This window comes from Dermacentor variabilis, chromosome 8, assembly GCF_050947875.1.
Source record: "Dermacentor variabilis isolate Ectoservices chromosome 8, ASM5094787v1, whole genome shotgun sequence".
In the NCBI taxonomy this organism is placed as follows: Eukaryota; Metazoa; Arthropoda; class Arachnida; order Ixodida; family Ixodidae; genus Dermacentor; species Dermacentor variabilis.
In genome coordinates this window covers 87,218,003-87,240,016 of record NC_134575.1, presented here as the reverse complement: position 1 = coordinate 87,240,016, position 22,014 = coordinate 87,218,003, and the positions used below count along the sequence as shown (strand labels likewise).

Below are 22,014 nucleotides of genomic sequence, written 5' to 3'. Positions count from 1 at the left end.
CTTTGGAATTTCAAATTCCTCTAGACTATTTTCTCCTCCATTATCGTCGTGGCTGCCACTGGTACTGTATAAATCTCAATTGAACTCCTCAGCCACTTGAACTATCTCATCCATATTAGTAATGATATTGCCGGCTTTGTCTCTTAACGCATACATCTGATTCTTGCCAATTCCAAGTTTCTTCTTAACTGTCTTTAGGCTTCCTCCGTTCCTGAGAGCATGTTAAATTCTATCCATAATATACTTCCTTATGTCAGCTGTCTTACGCTTGTTGATTAAGTTTGAAAGTTCTGTCAGTTCTATTCTAGCTGTAGGGTCAGCGGCTTTCATACATTGGCGTTTCTTGATCACACCATCGGAGCGCAACTATTCCATTACGGAACGAGAATGCCTTGATGTAGTCTGGGCGGTAGCGAAGTTCCGTCCTTACCTTTACGGTCGCCTTTTTTCCGTAGTCACTGACCATCATGCTCTCTGCTGGCTCTCATCGCTAAGAGATCCTACAGGCCGGCTTGGTCGATGGGCTTTGAGGCTACAAGAATTTTCATATTCCGTGGTGTACAAGTCTGGCCGCCTGCACCAAGATGCTGAGAGCTTGTCGCGTTACCCTGTTGACGACCCTCACTCCTCCTATATTACCAGTGCTACTTGCGTATTCTCTGTGTCGCAGCTGCTTCATTTCGCCGACGAGCAACGTCGTGACGCCTACATCAGAGCACTCATCAACCGTTTTGAACACTCTCCGGCCGACGCCACACTACGCCTCTTCGTCCTCCGCGACGGTACTCTGTACCGTCGTAACCTTCATCCGGACAGCTCTGAGTTCCTGCTTGTAGTACCTAAACACCTCCGCTCAACCGTTTTAGAAGAGCTTCACGACGCACCAATGGCAGGACCCCTCGGCGTATCGCGAACCTATGACCGTGTACGTCGCCATTCTTTCTGGCCGGGCCTTGCCCGTTCCGTACGACGTTACGTCGCCGCTTGTGAACTTTGCCAACGACGCAAGAAGCCTTCCCAGCTCCCCACTGGTTACCTGCAGCCGCTCGACATCCCTGCCGAGCCCTTCGATCGTGTCAGCTTAGACCTTCTCGGCCCATTTCCGGAATCTACGTCAGCAAACAAGTGGGTTGCAGTCGCGGCGGACTACGCGACCTGCTATGCCGTGACCCACGCTATTCCGACCAGTTGCGCAACTGATGTTGCGGACTTCCTCCTGCATAATATCGTTTTAATTCATGGGGCTCCGCGTCAATTGCTAACAGACCGTGGCCGTACGTTCTTAGCCAAAGTCATTGACGACATCATGCGTGCCTGCTCAATACAGCTTAAATTTACCACCTCCTACCGCCCTCAAACGAACGGCCTCACTGAGCGTTTGAACCGCACCCTTACAGAAATGCTATCCAATAACGTTTCAGACGACCACCGTGACTGCGACCAGGCTCTACCTTACATCACCTTTGCGCATAACTCTTCCCGTCTCGACACTGCTGGCTTTTCTCCTTTTTACCTCTTGTATGGCCGTGAACCCACGCTACCACACGACACTGTGCTTCCGTCCAGCACAGCATCAACTAGCGCTTATACCTGTGATGCTATCGCCCATGCTGACCATGCTCGCCAACTTGCGCGCGCTCATCTACAAGTCTCTCAAGACAAACAAAAGCAGCGCTACGACCTCCGTCACCGTGATATCGATTTTGTGCCCGGCACCCTCATCTTGCTTTGGTCACCATCGCGTAAAGTCGGCGTTTGTGAAAAACTGCTTTCCTGCTACACGGGCCCATATCGCGTGCTTCGTCAAGTGACAGATGTCACCTACGAAACCGTTCCACCCACGCGCACTACGTCCTCTGCTGTGACAGCCAATGACATTGTCCACGTCGCCCGACTCAAGCCCTACAACTCTCCACGTGGCTTGGATATTTAACAGCACCGTGACGGTGCTTTTGCCGTCGGGGGGTAGTATTTCGATATTATCGAAGGATACTCGACAGACGAGCCGCCGTGAGAACGACGACGAAGTGGGTCTGTCGAGTGAATGTCGGCCTGGTGCTCTGGCTCCAGTCTAGTGTAAATAGTCTGTAAATAGCCTCTTTCGTCTGTGTCTTTTTACACGTAATAATATTTTATATAAAACTGGGAGTAAGGTAATGGGCGTTTAATTCTTCAATTCCTTAACGTCTTTCTTTTTGTGGATTAGTATAACCTTTCCATTCTTCCACTTTTCTGGGACCATTGCAGTCGATAGACACTTTGTATAAAAAGCCGCCAATTTTTGAAGCATTATGTCTCCTCTATCTATGATTAAATTGACTGTTATTCCATCTTCTCCTTCCGCTCTTCCTTGTTTCGTGTTTTGCAAGGCCCTTCTGACCTCATCGCAAGTTATAGGAGGAGTTTCTGTATCCTGTTCATTACTGTTTCTAATTGACGTATCCTGATTCCTCTGGGTACTCTACACGTCAGTACAGAATTCTTCCACTGCTTTTACAATATCTTCGAGATTGCTGATGATATTATCCTGCCCATCTTTCAGTGCATACATCTTGGTTTGTCCTATGATAAGTTTCCTGCTCAATGATTTCAGGCTGCGTGCATTCTTTACGGCCACCTTTCCCACGTTGTTGTTTCGAATATCACTTATTTTCACCTTGTTGATCAGTTTTGACAGTTCCACGAGATCTATCTTATCTCTAGAGTTCGACACTTTCATTCTTAATTGTTTCTTTATTAAGTACTTAGTTACTCGGGAGAGCTTGCCTACTGGTTGTCTTGGTGCCTTGTTTCCCACTTCAATTACCGCCTCTGAAGCCAGCCTACTTATGGTTTCATTCATTATTTCTGTCATCTTCATCGCTCTGTTCTAAGGGTGGATATTTGTTTGCAAATAACAGCTTGAATTTGTCTGCTTTTACCCTTGCTCCCTCTAGGTGGACATCTTTGTTCTTGATCAATTTTAATCTTTCTCTCTGCAAATTGAGGTGATTCCTAGCCCTCACTATCTTATGATCACTGCACTTTACCCTACCCATCACTTCTACACACTATCATATGGTGTCCGGCACACGAACGACTGGAAGAAAACGCGAGGGCAGACCGTATTGCTCGAGGATTAAACGTCCGAGCAACGGCATGGCCCAGCGACGACCTTCCGCCGAATTCTCGTGACATCCTCCTACAGCAAAGGCAGGAGAGGCGACGTTTTGGAAATCCTCACTCCGATTTAAACAGCCAACAGGAGAGCGACTGGCGTCGTGTTATGACTAATACATACCCCAACCTGCACCACCTACACAGAATACACCCCACGAGGTTCACTGACGAGTGCCCGTGGTGCACAGCCACACCCGCACTAAAACACACCACATGGGAGTACGCCAGGAGGCCTACACACATATACAGCCCAATATAACACCAGCATCCACTAATGAGGAATAGGCAGTGGGAGGCATGGCTTGTGGACGAGGGTCGGGAAAGCCAGTTGGCTCTCCTGGACCAGGCCCAGCGAGCCGCTCGTGCCAGTGGGGCCCTGGAATAGGGGCTCCAACCATCGTGCCTTATTTTATTTATATTGAATAATGTTTTTACTCACTCACTCACTTCTACATACTGCGCTATGCTGGGATCAGCAGAAAGTATGAAATAAATTTCATTTCTAGTTTCACCTTTAGAGCTTTTCCACGTCCATTTTTCTGTTGCTACGCTTCTTGAAAAAAGGGGTTCATAATTCGAAGCTTATTGCTTTCTGCGAATTCTACCAGCACCTCTCCACGGGCGTTCCTAGAATAAACAACGTAGTTGTCAACTGCTTTTTCGCCATCCTGCTTTTTCCCCACTTTTGCATTGAAGTCGCCCATTACTACTGTATACTGAGCTTGCAGTTTTCTCATCGCTGATTCAACATCTTCATAAAACTTATCTACTTCATCATCACCGTGACTGGATGTGGGAGCGCAGGCTTGTACTACCTTTAATATATACCTCTTATTAAGTTTGATTACGGCTACAGCTACCCTCTCAATAATGCTGTAGAATTCGTCAATGTTGCCTGCTGTGTCCTTATGTATTAGGAATCTCACCCCGTATTGGCCGCTATTTAGCAATGTATAAGCCTCACAAGTTCTCCTAATCTCACTAAGGCCGATGATATTCCAAACAATGTCTAATAGTTCCTCAAAGAGTCCTGCTAAGCTAGCCTGACTCGACAGAGTTCGGCAATTAAAAGTTGACAGGGTCAGTTTCCATTGTCGTCCTGTCCGGACCCAGAGATTCTTAGCTCGCTCTGCTGCGTTACAGGTCAGACCGCCGCGTTCGCCAGATGCTCTGCAACTGCTGGGGACTGAGGGCCGTGGGTTAATTGTGGGAATCATTCGAGAGGTAGTGGCAAAATGCTACAGCAGGGAGGCCAATTCCTGTTCCGGTGAGGGAGTGTCTTTGTTGACGCTCAGTCGGCCTTGCTAATTTGATTGTACCTGGATTACTGTAGCCCCATTCGCTCTCGGCATCGAAAGGAAAGGAAGATCGAAAGCAAGATCAACAATCAACAAAAGCAACCAGGTAAAATACCTAGGCATTAAACTGACGCCTAACCTTAATTGGGAGCCTCATATTTCGACCATGTGTCAAAAAGCCATAGGCAAACTGTCCTTTTTAAAAAGGAGACTGCGCGCTGCACCACCACACCTCAAACTAAATGCGTCCAAAACACTAATAAGACCATGCCTAGAATACGCTGATCTAATCTGGAGCCCTCATCAAAAATGCCTTATAAATAAAATAGAACGCATACAAAAATTAGCAATTAGGTTTGTATATTCGGACTACAAAAGGCAGTCCAGTGTCTCGGGTCTGCTAGCAAGGGCTAACCTAAAACCCCTCTCGCAGAGAAGAGCAATTTCGCGACTGAAATTCATGTATCAATTATACCATGGTCATTTCCAAATAGCACGTTCTCATTACCTGCAAGATCCTCGAAAACGTTCAACCAGACCTAATCACTCCAAAACAATCTATCTTCCCCCAAGTCGTGTTAATGTTCACACGCATTCCCTTTTTCCGTCGGCCATTTCCCTGTGGAACAAGTTAACTAACGATATTGTGTGTTGCAACAACATCGACTGTTTTATTAACTGCATTCAGTGTATCGACTTGTAATTATTATTTTTTTATTGCATCTATGTACCACTCCTGCAAGGGCCGTGAAGGGCCTGCAGTATATTCAAATAAAACAAAAGTCTGCAAATGTGTTGTACTAGAGGAGGTGAATTTCAAGCTCGCCATTGACAAAAAAAGACCTTCTAGAAGGATTCAAACTTCCGACTATGGCAAACCAGCATACGAGTTGGCTCAGAAAATCCCGTAGGCAGCGAGGCTACCATATCGCCGACAAGTACAGCCAAACCATTGTGAAACTAGGCTTGCTTGCCCATGGGGAGCGTGCCATTGCCCATCGCAACGATTAGATTTTTTTCTGAATTGTTTTCGGTGTCTTGTTATTTATCATATATGATCCGTGACTGATTGCCCCACTGTCGCTCCCCCTCCTGGCTTTGAAAAAACTTTCATTTTAAGCCTGCTTTTCTACTTCCAAAGCAGCCTACGTTGTAGCTTTGCCTACGTGATCTCTCACACCGATTGCAGCACAAATTTTTCTAGCAGTAGCAATCACGCCTAATACTGCAATCATGAAAGTATAATAAAATACAACACATTTTTGGTAAATCTGCGTTTTGAGGCCATCATTTTTCTATAAAGTCGAGTTCGTCCAAGTGGATACCTCAATGTGCAAACACGTTATGCACAGCTAACATATTGTTTTTTATTTAGTTTACCGTTAATATAAGACCAAACACACTATAGGAAAACCACAATTAAAAATGAGGTTCAATTATTCGCGCTTTGCTAATGAATTAAATATCTTAACAATGGCTTGATCATCCTACGACTGACAAATATTTATGCGTATATAAAAATTAGGAATAATTACGTCGCTGAGGCAAAATATGAAATTGGCGAGCGTAATCGTTGGGTCCCACCTGTTTTAGCACTGACTTATTCATAGAGCTCCACCTATTCATCAACGTTGTGTTCCTCCAGGACAGCGAACACACCAGAGACGCGCTGGTGGAGCAGTCTCAGGACGGCAGCAGTCTCACGAGACGCAGCCGTTGCTGATGTCTCTTCGCGGGGACCCATGGTTACAAACTCGATGTACCTACAGCTGCGCAACTCCGTCACGAAGACGGGGATCGAAAACCTCCATCAATATGTTACGTGTGGAAAGACACAGACAAAAGAGACTATTTATACTCGTCTATTGAGCATCGGCTGATGATACCATAGCATGATAACAACTCACTTACCGTGAACGGTGCTAACCTTCTGCATAGGGCCACGGCTACATGAAATAAGGACGCCTCCCACCTCTAGGTACCAAAGCTTGGTCTATCGAATGAAGTTTGTTCACTCACTATGCGGGAATCAATTCGAACAATTCGCGGCGCTCGCCCAGTGTTGCATGTAAAGTGTGACGGTTGCGGAGACAAGGCGAACGGAAATGTATGGTGGCGTCGTGTGCTCTGTGTTCTGGCGCCCCTAGCGTTGAAGGTCCCGTAATCCCAAACTTCGCGCACGCGTTCCGGTTCGAGGCAGCTTGACGCGTTCGCTCGCCGCTGCTTGGGCTCTTCTTCATTCCAGCATTTTGACAGCGAGTGTCCGTAGTCATCGAGCGAGATGCGCTCATGTTTGCCTCTGCGCGCTTGACTAACATGCATGGTAATTTTATTAGTACACGCATGCTCACAGCAATTTATACATTCAATAAAACTGCGAACCTTTATTGGTAGAGTTGCGTAATTATTTTCTACCGGAATCAGTGTTTAGGCTTTCGGCCGAAACAACGACATTTCTCTTCGTTTTCTGACAGGTCTGCAGCAAAGTACAAGCAGAATATCGCCGCAACCTACGGTTAAACAACACAGGTCAATATATGCAGACTTACGATAAGCACCGTCCGTACAAGCAGACCATCGTCTTTGACATTACGATGACCCATCTGAAGAAGGTGAGCAAAATGACAAAATGTGTATACAGCGTCTTATAAGCGCCTACTTGGTTCACATCCGAGCTGTCAATCCGAGCACGCCGAAGGTGCCCTGAAGAAAAAATCAAGTTGAGCTGAAATATTCGATGGCGCTTCTGCAATACAACAAAAAACCGTTCCTGCGTTCACAGGGCCATTGATATGTCAAAAAGAATTTAACGTTGAAGGTAGTGATGCCACCTTGAAGTTTCTATTCCAGGCAGGCATGCCGTTATCAATTTCAACGTTATGAGCTCTTATCTAGCTATCTTGTCAAGTTAAATGGGGAGTAAATTGCATGCTGCAAGTGCCCAAAACTGAAGTTTTAATATTGAAAACTGTAGTGCACAACAGCGGTATAAGTATGAACAAGCATTTTTGCATGCATGAATTTACGTCCACGTATTGGTGCTGTTATTTTCTAAAAAAAATTCAAATATTGTTTAAAAAAGAAGAACCGCAAGAAAATATGGTATCCTCAAACTTTGGCCTTTCCTCACGCACGGACCATGGTATCCGGTGCCATAAGCACTCAAGCATCTAAGTACGTCGGGACTGTAGCGGCAGCAGCATCGGCGTCGCACGAGGGATGACGTAGACGCTCGCGTCTACACGAGGCTCGAGCGGCTGGCGCTCCGGCACGGGCTAGCGTTCCGAAGGAGATCATTAAAAAAAAAAGAATGCTACGCTAAGAGACGGACTGTCGGTTCTTCCTCTCCTGCGAGAACCCGAGACTTTAACGGTCTACGTGGTCGCTCGTCGCCACAGTTTGGTGACCCGGACGTGATACTGCCATACGCTCCTGTGGTAGAGACGACCATGGACCAGACCGACGCTACGAGAGCTCAAGGCCAGAACCATTCCGAAGAACGCGGTGAGCCCTCCTGTTCCGCCATCGCTGTCCGCCTCCCGCAGTAGTGGGACCAGCATCCTTCGGCGTGGTTTCTTCAGGCCGAAGCGCAATTTCAAGTCGCTGGTATCCGCTCTCAAGCCTCGAAGTTCCATTACGCCGTCGCAGCGCTCTCGCCCGCCGCCATTGATGAGGTGGCAGATTTGCTGAACTCCCCATTGTCTGCCTCCGCCTATGACGATCTCAAGGCAGCACTGCTACAGCGCACAGCAACTTCACAACGTTCTCGCATCCAGCAGCTTCTGTCCGCTGAAGAACGCGGCGACCGACGCCCTAGTCAACTTCTTCGCCGAATGAGCCAGCTGCTCGGAAACAACGCGAGATTCATCGACGACACGCTGTTGAGCGAACTGTTTTTGCAACGACTCCCGGCTAACGTGCACATGGTCCTGGACTTGCCGCTTTGGCCGACAAAGTCATGGAAGTAGCCACCCCAACTATCGCAGTCACGTCACCGTCTCCGGGTGACAATACAACCGCTCTGCAAACTCTTCCCTGCTCTTCCACAGTGCAATCTGCGCTCGACTCCTTGTGTGAGCGCTTGGAACGCATCATCTGTGGAGCGGAGCATCGCCGCGCGTCTCGTCGCCCACGCAGCCGTAGTTCCAGCAGATCGAGACGCACGGGCACTCGCAATGAAGCCTCAACTACAACGCCTGGCGTTTGCGACTACCACCGCCGTTTTCGAAACGACGCTCGTCACTGTCGGCGTCCCTGCGCTTGGCAGGGAAACAGGCCGGCCGACCTCTAACGGCGACGAGTGGTCCGGCCCAACACACAAGTCGCCTTTTCTACGTGACGGACAGAGTTACGGGACAACGATTCTTAGTCGACACAGGTGCTGACGTCAGCATTCTCCCCGCCCAGCGCTCCGACCGAAAAGCGACTCCTGTGTCGTTTTTGCAAGCCGTCAACGGCACCAGGATTCCAGTTTTCTCGTCACGCTCCGTCATGCTAAACCTTGGCCTTCGACGAGCATTCCGCTGGATCTTCCTGGTTGCAGACGTCCGTCATGCAGTCATTGGAGCAGACTTCTTGCATAACTACGGACTCCTTGTGGACATCCAACGACGCCGTCTCATCGACTCCGTGACCCAGCTATCCGTTCCCGGCGTCCCATCATCAGGCACATCGCCCATAGCGCCTATTTCTGCCATGTTGGACGAACCTTTCGCCGCGCTCCTACGCGAGTTTCCCACTTTGACGCGCCTGCCGGACTGGACGCAACCGGTACAACATGACGTGTGCCATCACATCGTCACCTCCGGCCCACCGGTCTACTTCCGACCCCGGCGTTTGTCCCCGGAGAAACTCAAGATCGCTCGCGCGGAGTTCGAACACATGCTGCAACTTGGCATCATCCGCCCTTCCTCCAGTAACTGGGCATCACCACTTCACATGGTGCCTAAGAAGACGGGAGATTGGCGCCCATGCGGTGATTACCGGGCACTAAACAACGTCAGAGTTCCTGATCGCTACCCTCTACCGAACATTCAGGACTTCACGGTGGCGTTGCACGGTGCGACGATCTTTTCTAAGATCGATCTAGTTCGCGCCTACCATCAACTACCGGTCGCTGAAGAAGACATTCCCAAGACCGCCATCACCACACCCTTCGGTCTTTTCGAATTTCTCCGCATGCCTTTCGGTTTACGGAACGCGGGCCAATCCTTTCAGCGTTTCATCGATTCCGTCACCCGAGGTTTGCCTTTCGTTTTTGCATACATTGACGACCTTCTCGTCGCAAGCTCTTCGGCAGAAGAACATCTTCACCACTTGCGGTTGTTGTTTTCACGCCTTGCCAGTAAAGGAATTGTCATCAACGCCGCCAAGAGTGAATTCGGTCAAACCGAACTCGAGTTCCTCGGTCATATCATCGACGCTAACGGCATTCGACCACTGCCGTCCAAGATTCGCGTCATCGAAAACTTTCCCCGACCGACCACACTCACCAAGCTTCGCCAGTATCTCGGTTTCGTCAATTTCTACCGCCGATTCATTCCCGAGTGCGCACGACTTATGGCTCCGCTAGACGCCCTCCTGGTAAACAAACGCAAACAAGTGCTTCAGTGGACTGAAGAGGCAACCGACGCTTTCACAAGAGTCAAGTCTGCCCTCGCCGACGCCACGCTGCTTAGACACCCAAAGCCAGACGCACCCACTGCCATCATGACCGACGCTTCAAACAACGCCGTTGGTGCCGTTCTGCAGCAATTCATCGACAATGCGTGGCATCCACTCGCTTTTTTCTCCAAGAAACTGAAGCCTGCGCAGTCCCGCTACAGCGTGTTCGGCCGTGAATTACTCGCTGTTTACCTGGCTATCAAGCATTTTCGCCATTTCCTCGAAGGCCGTGCATTCACTGTCTTGACGGACCACAAGCCCCTTGTGCACGCAATGAATCGTTCGGCGTCCTGTTACTCGCCCCGCGAGGTTCGACACCTTTCCTACATTTCCGAGTTTACAACAACGTTCCGCCACATCAAGGGCACCGACAACGTTCCAGCCGACGTCCTCAGTCGTGTCAATGTCGTTTCCACGTTGACATCGGAACCTTTCATCATCGAGGCCGACTTACTCGCCAGTCAACAGCGTGACGACACTGAACTTCGTACACTCCGGAATTCTTCAACGTCCCTGAAATTGGAAGACGTCGTTGTGACCCCAGATGGTACATCCGTCGTCTGCGACACTTCTAACGACACACCTAGACCATACATTCCGGCATCCCTTCGCAGACGCCTATTCGGTGCGACAGGGTGCGACAGGACCTTGCTCTTTGCGAATGCATTGCATGGCCACAATCTTCCACGAGTAAATATTTGCATACTATTATCGCAAATCAGTTTCGTCGGAGAAAAACATGTTGCAAACTTCCCGAAGCAGCCGAAATCGCCCTCCTGCGTGACCTTCTTTAATTTCACAACATTCATTGGGTTAGATGGTGCATGCTTCAACTAGGAAAGTAGAGCGCTAACTACGACAATCACAAGCAGGCGACCGACACAAGACAAGCGCCAACGTCATTTCACGCTAACGGACAAGTGCCAACGTCAGTTCCTTAATTTTATTATCGCTGCGCTTCTTCAGCTCACAACATTAGCCCGTTCTCGTTCGTACCTGGTTACGCGACGTCCACAACTCGTTAGGATAAAGATCTCATATATAATTCCGCAGTGCACAGTTGGCGCATACTTGAAGAAGTAAATATACGTAACTAAGAGACCGCACGCCGCTCAAAGGAGTTCACGCGCACTGGAAGGACACCGCACACTAACGAAGGGAGTGGAGTGCATAACTGACACTACCGTTTCTTTAACGAGAAAAACTTTGCGCCACCCGACTATAACACGAATCTATAAAGGAAATCTATACAGTTGTGACATACCGAGAATATCCCTGTGCAACAAAAATTACGCCAGGTGCAAGCAGATTTCCAAGGAATGGATATGCCATGTTAATTTCTCCGTACGCGACAAATACTGAATTTTCTCGACGAATTCATTTCCAAAACATTATAGACTTTTTGTTTTGCTGGCATTTCGCCAACGCAGTTGTGGAAGTGCCTGCTTCTAACGTAAGCTTTCTTTTCTTTCTACTTTTCTTCTTTTTTTTCTTTAAAAGAAGCATACAAAAGCTGCTCAAATTATGTTCATCTAGAAATTTATTATCTTCCTGGGCCGCATTAGTCTTCATATAATTCATATTGAAATAATACCTAAGAGTAGGAGCACAGAGAAACGTCACTCTTAGTGCTATTACTCTTGGACGTCGTTAGCCGGCGCAAAATGGAGCTTCACCATAGCCCGCTATAACGCGTTCCGTGCCGTCCTTGCTGCATAAGTGACTGTGCATCCTCTCAGACAGTCAGACTAAGATCGTAGGTTGAGGGAAGCGCCAAGAAAGCTTGATTTTGCGCCACGCTTTTACGTGACACAGCGGTTTAGGAAAGAGACACGTGCTGGGGGGGTAGTGGTGAGTGTGTAGTCAGGTAAATGGATGGAACTATTCAACGGCAGTTTTTGGTCTACATGCACATTTCAAATGTAAAAAACGCGAAACTAGCCTTCTTTGTTCAATGCCTTGAACTTCTAGTGCACGGCTCTAAGGCGCCCGTTCCGGCCTCGAGCGTCGGCGTAACGAAGCGAACGAGCACAGCGAAGGATGACAGAGCGAATGCGGAGCGCAATGGGTAATAAAGGACGGAGAAGGAGGAAAGCGGAGGAGGACAGTAAGGCGAACGCGTGCGAAGAATAAGTGGAAGACATTTATTTTTCGCCTCTAAGAATGTAACGCGATAGCATTAAAATATCCCTTACTGCTGCTCACGCATTCCGGCAACTGCAGATTATGTAATTGTAATGCTTACCGAGCAACACTGGCGGCAAGCGTTATTCGCGAAGCCCAGCTTTCTGGTAGAAACGCGGCGTCTTGCGTGGGCCAATCCCGGAAGCCGTGCACCGCCGCGCAAAAAAAAAAACATCATTTTCATGTTTCTGTTACTGTTTAATATTTAAGGTAAAAGACATGCACTGTCGGTGTTTTGTATCATGACATTTATTTGTCTGTGGGCTGTCATTCTCAAAATTATGTAGAATAAATTTGTGAAGAATGTAGGACAAGGCACCAATAACTTTAGTGATAGAATGGCGTGACGATATAACCCGCGTATACCGAATGTCTATAGCAAGGCGTCTCATATCGACATACCTAATATATTCGGGAATATTTACTCGCGGACATGCAGCCGCCGGCCGCTTACGCCTACGCCAGATTTTCTGCCACATGGGGCCTTTAACGCTGTCGCGTTGAAAGCGTAGTGGGGCGACGATGGCTAAGAGATGGCGCCAGAGTAGCGCGCGCTGTCTGGGAGGAATGTGTGCAGCGGCGGCTGCAAATCGCGCACGCGTCACCGACGTGCTGCTTCTCGCGATCGCCCCATTAACGAGGCAGAATCACCAGACTTTAATCCGTATGCACCGTTCCCCAGGAGACAGATTGTCCGCGTCAGCCGATATATCGCGAAATTAAAACACATAAAGAGCGGCGCTCAAATTTCACATTAGGAAGTTCGTAATCGTCGGTGAATTCTTTTATTACAAGCATGTTCAGTTAAAGTAAAAAAAATCTGAATTTATTAATGCAACTAGGTTTAAACGGAATGTGTAGAGAGGTTAAGTGTAGAAAGGTTATGCAAGCAACATCTGCGCGCTATTTCTAAACGTCTCAATTCTGTCTATCGTATGATGATCTACCGGAATACGAAGCTGAAAGTAGTGGTTCTTCCCTCTCCATTTGTTCCTTCTAAGTCCGTATCTACGTGTGTGTCCCTGCATGCGCGACTGCGCTTACATCAGGTGCGGAAGTTCTTGGCAGAGTTCTCATACCTCCTGGCGACTTCATCGCCTTCTCGTCGCACTGAACTTATCATTACACATAACGTTTTCTTCGAAAGAAACAGGGAATCCACTAACAGCGCGCTATTTGTAATTTCTCCCATGCAGATCTGTGAAGCCAGGTACAAAGACAAGACGCATGCCTATACCATTGCAGCGTATGACGTTAACTACGACTATGCTCCTACGTTGTGCCCGTATGAGCTTCCAGGCTTATTCACCAGAACGAAGAGCTTCAAGAAGATCGTCAAATTTCTCGCACACTTCAATGGCACACAGAAAGCCGACTGCCTTGCCATCACTAATAAAGGATAACGCCCTACACATACCTCATCTGTATATTACGTTATAAGGTGTGCATAGGTACATCCTATATGAATAAATGTTTGAGGGAAAAATTGGGGTAACTGGCATTGCGATCTTTATGTTATTTGCGTTTCCGTCACTGATGTATGATGTAGCACAAAATGGAGAAGCATATTTCGCGCCACAATAAAACCTTGATAGCGCAAATGTTGTTCCCAGTAGGCGTTCTTGCTATATAATAGAACATTCAGTCCTTCCGCTAGAAACGATATACAGGTGAGGGACAGATAATTCACGGCCACCTTATCACTTCATTTTTATTTTTACGGGAACATGGTGCTTCGTTTCGCGACAGTAAAAAATGACCTCCTATTTAGCCTAACAATTTGTCTCACACTTTACAACGACTACGCGTGACCTATTTGTTAAAAGACATGGATGCATCGCATTTGCTGCAAGCTTATTGGTTGTATGGAAACTGGGATTTAAAACTCTGCGGCAAGATAGTGCGGTTGCTCTTACTGCGTGGAAACTTTGATAAAATGAAGCTGGAAATAATACCCACAGAATGTCTCTGTGCAGTAAATTCTCTGTTGTGTAAACATCGGTTTACCAAATATTTAAGAATAATAAAATTTCAAAACATTCCCGGCGCTTCTTCTGTGTATTCTATGCAAAAATCTTTCAATTAAATAAACTTTTGTGTACTGAATATTTCAGTTGAACGATCTTGATCAGTGGACCCTGGCAACACTTCATTAGAGGAATATGTGCAGTGTGGCAGTGAGCTTGTTACTGGTGAGCCGAGAAAGTGAGCCGAGAAAGATGCAATGGCAGCGGTACATTTATATACTTTAACTCTAGCCGAGGCTGCAGGATGCCTTGGAAAGTTGCGAGACTTCATGTCTCAGCAACAAGCTGTGCCAAATGAAGTGCACAAAAACATGCACTCTCTGGAAAGTTTTCTTACTTCTTAAGGTTTAAAAGCACCAGCCCAAATTATAATTACACATGTTCTTCTGAAAATGAGATAGTAAGCAGCGGAATAGTTGTGCGTCTCGTGTATATTGATGTACATATCTCCATGGATTGCATTTCACACTTCTGACTCGATATCTTCTCTGCCCCATGCTGTTCCATATTGTGTGAACATTGAGCTTAGTGAACTTGCAGCTAACCATTTCTCCGGGTCCCTTGAAATTCACTCGAGTGAGAGTTCACTGTATTTTTTCTATCGAGTTTCACAGCCAGAGATCACAAAGAGCATATATTTAAGAAAATATGGAGGTGTGAAAGAAATACTGTACGACCATCGACTGCATCAAAAATTGGCAGCGCAGACATTCATTGGCTCTGATTGGCGAAGTTAATGCGATTAGCCCTCTATCCTATGACGAATATATGATGTCAATAAGTTCTTTTTATTATAGGACAATTAATATGAAAGCGTGACATACACAGGGACCCATACACAGTGCCCCAACTTTTTCTGAAAGTCGTCGAACAGTCTAAGTCATTTTTCATTGGTGTCAAAAGCTTTGCTGTGAATACGCTCTCTAAAATCTCCAATCATCCATTTTCGAGGTGATAGCATTACCGACAACTTCGACGTTAGGGGCATGGGCTGACGAATTTTGTGCCCTAATAATACAGATGTGGAACATCCTTTCACATCCGCCGCCAAGGCCTGTGAGTGGTGGCGCTGGTTAACACTCCCAGGGTTCTACTAGGAAACATAAGTACCCATGAAAGTGGCTTGGGAAGCGGCGCCGCGGTAGCTCTATTGGTAGGGCATCGCACCCGAAAACCGAAGGTTGTGGGATCGTTCACCTCCTTTCGGCAAGTTGTTTTTTCATCTAGTTTCATTTACATTAATTTATCGTTTCTTTATTTCATTTATTAAGCACAAGCAATTTCCCCTATGATGTCCTTGGTGGCAGTGTTTGCTGGCTTATTTATGACATGACTGTGCGTATATATATATATATATATATATATATATATATATATATATATATATATATATATATATATATATATATACCCATATATATATATATATATATATATATATATATATATATATATACCCATATATATATATATATATATATATATATATATGCCCATACTTATATATATATATATATATATATATCGAGTGAGAGAGAGAGAGAGAGAGCAGAATATAGAATATAAGAGGCATAACTGTGCGTCGCGTCAGCTACTGAAGAAGAAGAATGAATGAGACCTTTGTTTGAAGCAGTGACTTGTCAGTCGAGGTGGGAGGGTCCCTTATTCCAGGAACCCTCGGGCTTGCATCTCCCTCCGGGCCCGGGCGCCGACAACAATTTGTAATGTCCGGGACCTTCAAGAGGTGCGACGTAATGGTATTGTATTTTTCTAACTTTTACCTAAACTCGCCACTGAAATTCTTTCTTTTCATAGGGCATGCACGGGGTCAGTTATTCAATTGAGAATAGTTCGAAAGCCTTTCGACCTCTCGTCATATCCGCTTGTAATCCATCTTCAGCGTGACATCACTTTGCAGGTATTTATCCTCGCATTGTACGATAATGGCACCTCTTTTCCCCAGAACACCTGAGCAGTGATGAGCGTGCGAAAGCTTTATTGTCCAATTGAACGCCGCTGGGCTGTCCTTTGAGTTTTGCGCTGCGAGTAACGCGCCATAGCGGCATGTGCTGCCCGAGCCAGTAAGTAAGCAGCGTCCTGCGGCGCCAACATGCCACCGATGCGGCGATGCCCTCTCCTCTCACACGACACCAGACGCTCTAAGGCCGCAGCAAGTGTCTGTTCCCTTTCGCTCGGTCTGCTACGTACAGGAGCGCTCTTGCCGTGGTGTCGAAACCAACGGAAATTTAGGTGCCGTTTCGCTGCTACAAGCGGTACAGCCGGCTTTCTCGCTCAGTGAGCCATTTGACGCTTTCGCATCAAAAAGTAAGCGCAATGGTGCATTTCTACTGCCAGTTTAACAACGCATATATTGGAAGTCGCGCTGTCCTTAGAAGTCATTCCAATTTCCTTAGAATCCGGACACTGTCGCATAGCCACTGATTCGAACTGGTTACGCCACATACAAAAGGGCCCTGCAGCAATTAAAAGTCACGCGAAGCCACCGCGTGAGCAGCGACCAGAATTAATAAAGCGGTTAACTCCACGACTACGGAAGCCAGCAGGCGCAGCCTTCCAAAATAACATAGCTAGAAACGATGCATTGCATCAGCACATGCTTTTTGTTTCCTTCGACTCTAAAAGAAGGCAACTGAGACACAACCAAGATGGGACTGTTTCACTCGAGTCTGTCACGCGATGGGAGCACTTGCCACCCTACGCACCACATGAAGTCGCGTAGGTGGCCACGCAGAAAGGACGTCGTTATAGCACCCGATGACACACTATTGGAACGCACGCGGCGCGCTGGGTGGACCACAGGAAGCAGTGAGGCTGACATTGTATCCACAACACGGTTTTCGAGGATGTACCTGTTGTACGTGGCGATAAATTTCTGGGGCCGTAAAATGCAGGTGCGCTTAACACTTGTGGCCCACGAATTAACTGTAGGCAGGGGGGGGGACACTCCGTATACATCCCATTGGCCGTTTTCGAGCAGACGCTCTTTCGACGCTAGCGCCAAGGTCCCCTTCAGTTACGGCCCTAACCAATGGGCGACGCATTAAGCAAAATGGCGGCGCACATGATTGTTTACGTTGTCATGGCAACAGCAACAGCAGCCGTGCGGCACCTCCTCTCCCAAACGTTTTTCTTTTCTTTTTGTTTTTATTATGCCGACCCGCTCCACTCCCTTTCCCCCAAGCCGCGCGCGCCGCTCACTTTTTTTTTTTTTACCCGTAAGCGGCGCGTTTTTTCTTCTTTTTTATAGCGCGCTTGTTACCGCGCGCCACGCGCCAGCTCGCAAGCAATGCGCGCGCTACGCCGCGCATTGGCAATGCTTGCTAGCTGGCGCGTGGTGCGCCGTGGGCTATGCGTTGGCACGCACGCAGTCTTGCCCATACTTATATTATACCAGCATGTGCCGGGACATAAAAAAATTTCACTTCCATCACAACAGATGTTTAGTCTCGCTTTATTGACTTCGTTTCCGAAAAGAGATTTTTCTTACAACGTGGTGTGATACACGCTCAAAAAATGAGCAAAAGTGAGAGGTGCATGACATATACAAGAGTACTAAAGACAAGAGTTCACAGATGGTGAAATAACAAAAGAAAGTGCTAGAAAACGCGAAGGCCATTTCATGCACACACATATAAAACAAGATTTTTATATAACGTCCTCAACACCTAAATGTAGACGAGCTCCTGATATGTGCACTAAGATATTGCACAAAATTGGACGACGTGTATGACATAGTCATGACAACTATAAAAAGGGAAAACTCACTAGTAATGGCAAGAACAATGACACGCAAAATACCTGAAAGATAGAATACAATGCTAACATTGTTTCATTGAGAGCCATACCAAAAAAAAAGCTTACTTATAAATCTGCACGAAAGTATATGAAATGCTTGACATGTTCATTACTGCTGAACAAATTGAAAAAAAAACGTGGCAGAAAAAAATAACATTGTACTAAAAACTGAAACACACATTATCACATTATTTTGCACTTGGCCACAACTTGAGTAACGGTGGCAAGGGGAACAGAAGATAGTCGGCTTTTGCAGCAGCACATAGAAAACATTCGCAGAAAGGCTTATTCCTCAATCAAAGACCAGGTAAAACAGGCCAACACGACTTTTCTTTCTACCCGAATGCAATGCTTAGCAATAAAATTACGTCACTTCGTCGTACCTACTGGGCTCTCCTTGTATAATAAACACGCACTGCAAAAATCTGCATGTAGGACACTTGCAATGCTCATGCTTTCCAGAGGAAAAAAAGCGTATCATGCCTACACATGAAGGTTGTTCGCGCGGTTTTCCCATCGGGGGTTACTGAGATAGTACAAAAACATTAACAGTAATTTTTCAGCTGTTAGTTGGTTTCCTCGTTGGCGTTTCATAATACTCGCGTGCTAGCGCTGCTTTAGAAGTTGGCGCTTCGGCGCGATTGTATTTCTTCAATAAATTTTATTTACTACTTGTAACAACTTGTCATTATTCCATATTATTGACGGCGCCTCCAGGGCACCAAGCGGCAACGGGAACACCAAAGCTAGAACCTGGGCTGGATGGGGCTCGTCGAAGCCTGTGCATGCCAAGGGGGTATAAGATCGCGGACAGCCAATTTTGTATGCGAACCCTCCCTGCGACGCCTGCATTATTTAACGTCACGTGCTCTTTAGAGGCCACCGTTAGCCATTACATGTGCCCTCGTGGAGCAGTACTTGAAAAAAAAAAAACATATCGTAACGGTTACCAAAGCACCCCGCAATGAAAAAAACGGCCCTGTTGCCCGGCATTGCTGACCGCACACAGCCGGAATCTCTGACGCGCCGGCCGAACAAAAGTATCCTGCAGGTACGTAAATGAACCTACGAAACCACGCACACACACTTTCACGCTGTCAGCACCTGAAACTTCGGTAATTACGCGCGTGTTTGAGTACACCGCGTGCTTGCATCGTGTTTCAGCAACACGAACTCTCAACGTCGCGCGCTTTACGCCTTAAATACGCCTTGAATAATGGTCCTTTTCACAATTTCTTCCGCCATTCCAACACTAAATTCTAAAGGCCAGTTAGCGACTGACGAAGAAAGATCTCGATTGAAAAAACTGCTCCGCAGGGCTCGAACGAACTTTTTTGCGGATTTCCTCCCGTAGCGTGTTAGCCGTCGTCTGCTACGGCAGGCCCACCACCGGCGGCGCCACCGTCGAGGCCGCGCCGAGCGGAGGAGGAGGGAAGCGAATGGCGCTACTTTGGGAGATTGAGGGGCTTTAGTGCCACCGGAATCTGGGAGTGTCCCGCCCCTGCTGTAGGCCTGTAACATGTAACGAATTTTTGTGCCAAGGAAGCAGCAGACTAGTTCACGCGCGGCACACTCAACACAGGCGGAGGCGAAATCGCAGAGCAAGCGGCCGGCAGTGGAGAGATAAGGCTGTTTCACATGGCGCGATTTTCATTCAGCGACACAGCGAATTCCGTCGCTCAGCGGCCGCAACGACGTCGTGGGCTCTCCGCGACTGGATTCCAACAAGTTGGTCGCGCCATCGCTGAGTCACAGCGATCGGCGCGATGTGGGAGTGGCAGTGTGATGAAACAAAGCGTGGTCGAAATAGGAGCTTTCCTGTTTTACCGCACGTTCGTACTTCCGTCGAGCAATGTCGCGCGCCTGTTCTAGTTATGTTTTATTAGGGCGCACCCACCAGCGCGTGTGCTTTAGGAGCTTCATAAACATTTTGTTTTTCTTCCGCTACACAATTCGTTTAAAACGAGAAGATGCACGCTATCCAGGTCGAGACAAGGACGCCACTTCTACATAAGGCACGTACCCACTCTATCGCCACCATCGTCAACTTCTTCATCACTACAAATTGTGACAGCTGCTTATACATGCACACGTAGTTGTAGCTTGTTCTTCTGCAAAAGCAAATACTCATCCAGGAAGAAAGTTGTGGCTTCCACAGTAACAACGAAACTAGAGTGTAATAAACGGAGCCACCCCACCGACGCCAGAAAAGCCGTGCGCTCATACTTGCAGTGTTGTGCAGCGTCTCACTCACCGCCCCTGCAAGCTGTCGTAAAGTCTCCACGCCTTTAGACATTAAATAACGGTGCACTTATTCCATTATGAAATAGTAATAGGCAAATTTGAATATTTGACTAGTTTTCATATTTATATTGTCGCAGCCTATTAGGAGACGGATAGCCGGCGTAGAGGACGTGTAAAAGCACTTTTATGAGAGCAGTCAACGCGACGTCGTTGTCGTCTCTTTTTCCACTCGCGCGCCACTTCAGCGTCGTTCTCATCGCCTGGCACATACCCGCGGCGACCATATAGGATGTGGCATTTGCCCCCCCTTTGAAAAAAAAAGGCATCGTCCCGATGCACCAACCGCCGAAGGCTGTGCACAGACGGTGCAAAGTTGAGGTCACGAGGAAATGTAGGGCTTCATACGAAGCACGTGCACAACCTCGGGCAGATGCCGCCGGCGTTTGGAGCAGTTATGGCTGTCGGGGACAACTTCATAATTCACATCGCTGATGCGGCGCAGAACTGTGTACGGGCCGAAGTATCTTCGCAGGAGCTTCTCAGACAGCCCCCGCCGACGAATCGGAGTCCAGATCCACACCTGGTCACCGACGTTGTATGTGACGGGTCTGTGCCGAAGATTGTAGTGTCGGGCATCGTATTCCTGTCGTTCTTGGATTCGCAAACGCGCAAGCTGCCTGGCTTCCTCGGCGCGTTGCGTAAGCTCCTCGGCACCAGTCTCGTCGTCACCGCACTCGAGTGGCAGCATTGCGTCCAACATTATTGTCACTTCGCGTCCGTAAACGAGGTTGAAAGGCGTCACGCGTGTTGTCTCTTGGCGAGCCGTCTTATACGCAAATGTAACGTATGGTAAAATCTCGTCCCAGTTCTTGTGGTCGACGTCGATGTACATACTCATCATGTCTGCCAGTGTCTTATTCATACGTTCTGTCAGCCCATTGGTTTGGGGATGATAAGCCGTGGTCTTTCGGTGAGTGGTACCACTTAGTCGCAACACGGTATCCAGAAGCGCAGCCGTGAACGCAGATCCTCTATCTGTTATGACCACTGCGGGAGCGCCATGCCTTAGGACGACGGCTTCGACGAAAAATCGCGCTGCTTCGGCTGCTGTTCCACGTTGGGTAACACCTGTTTCGGCGTATCGAGTAAGATAATCAGTGACGACGATTATCCATCCATTTCCGGCAGTAGACAGTGGAAATGGACCTAAAAGGTCCATGTCAATTTGTTCGAACGGCGCTTGCGGTATCTGAACAGGATGCAGCAGTCCAGCTGGCTTGCCGGGTAGGGCTTTGCGGCGCTGGCAATCTAGGCATGTCTGTCTGTCATGTCTAGGCACGATCGACGCAAGTCTTGGCCAATAGTACTTTAGCCTAATTCTTGCCAATGTGCGGGTGTATCCCAAGTGACCAGTGGTCGGCTCGTTGTGACAGGCATGTAGGACTTCGTCGCGAAGAGATGCGGGAATGACGAGTAGGTAGCTGCTGCCATTAGGTGAAAAGTTCTTTTTATAGAGAACGTCGTGGCGTAAGCAAAACGAAGGCAGCCCTTTCGCGAATAACCTCGGCACGCTGCTTGTTTTTCCCTCTAAGTAATTGAAAAGAGGAACCAGTTCTGCGTCC

General features: G+C 47.6%; 1 protein-coding gene across 1 annotated transcript in view; it reads left to right on the top strand.

Annotated features, from left to right (window-relative positions):
- The window catches only part of LOC142591470 (uncharacterized), a 73,833-nt gene extending 60,125 nt beyond the window's left edge, over positions 1 to 13,708 (top strand). Inside the window, exons 7-8 of the mRNA XM_075703797.1 lie at positions 6,932 to 7,069; positions 13,502 to 13,708. Coding sequence (XP_075559912.1) covers positions 6,932 to 7,069; positions 13,502 to 13,708 — 345 coding nt within the window. The remainder of the gene's footprint in view (positions 1 to 6,931; positions 7,070 to 13,501) is intronic.
- The last annotated feature ends 8,306 nt before the right edge of the window (positions 13,709 to 22,014 follow it).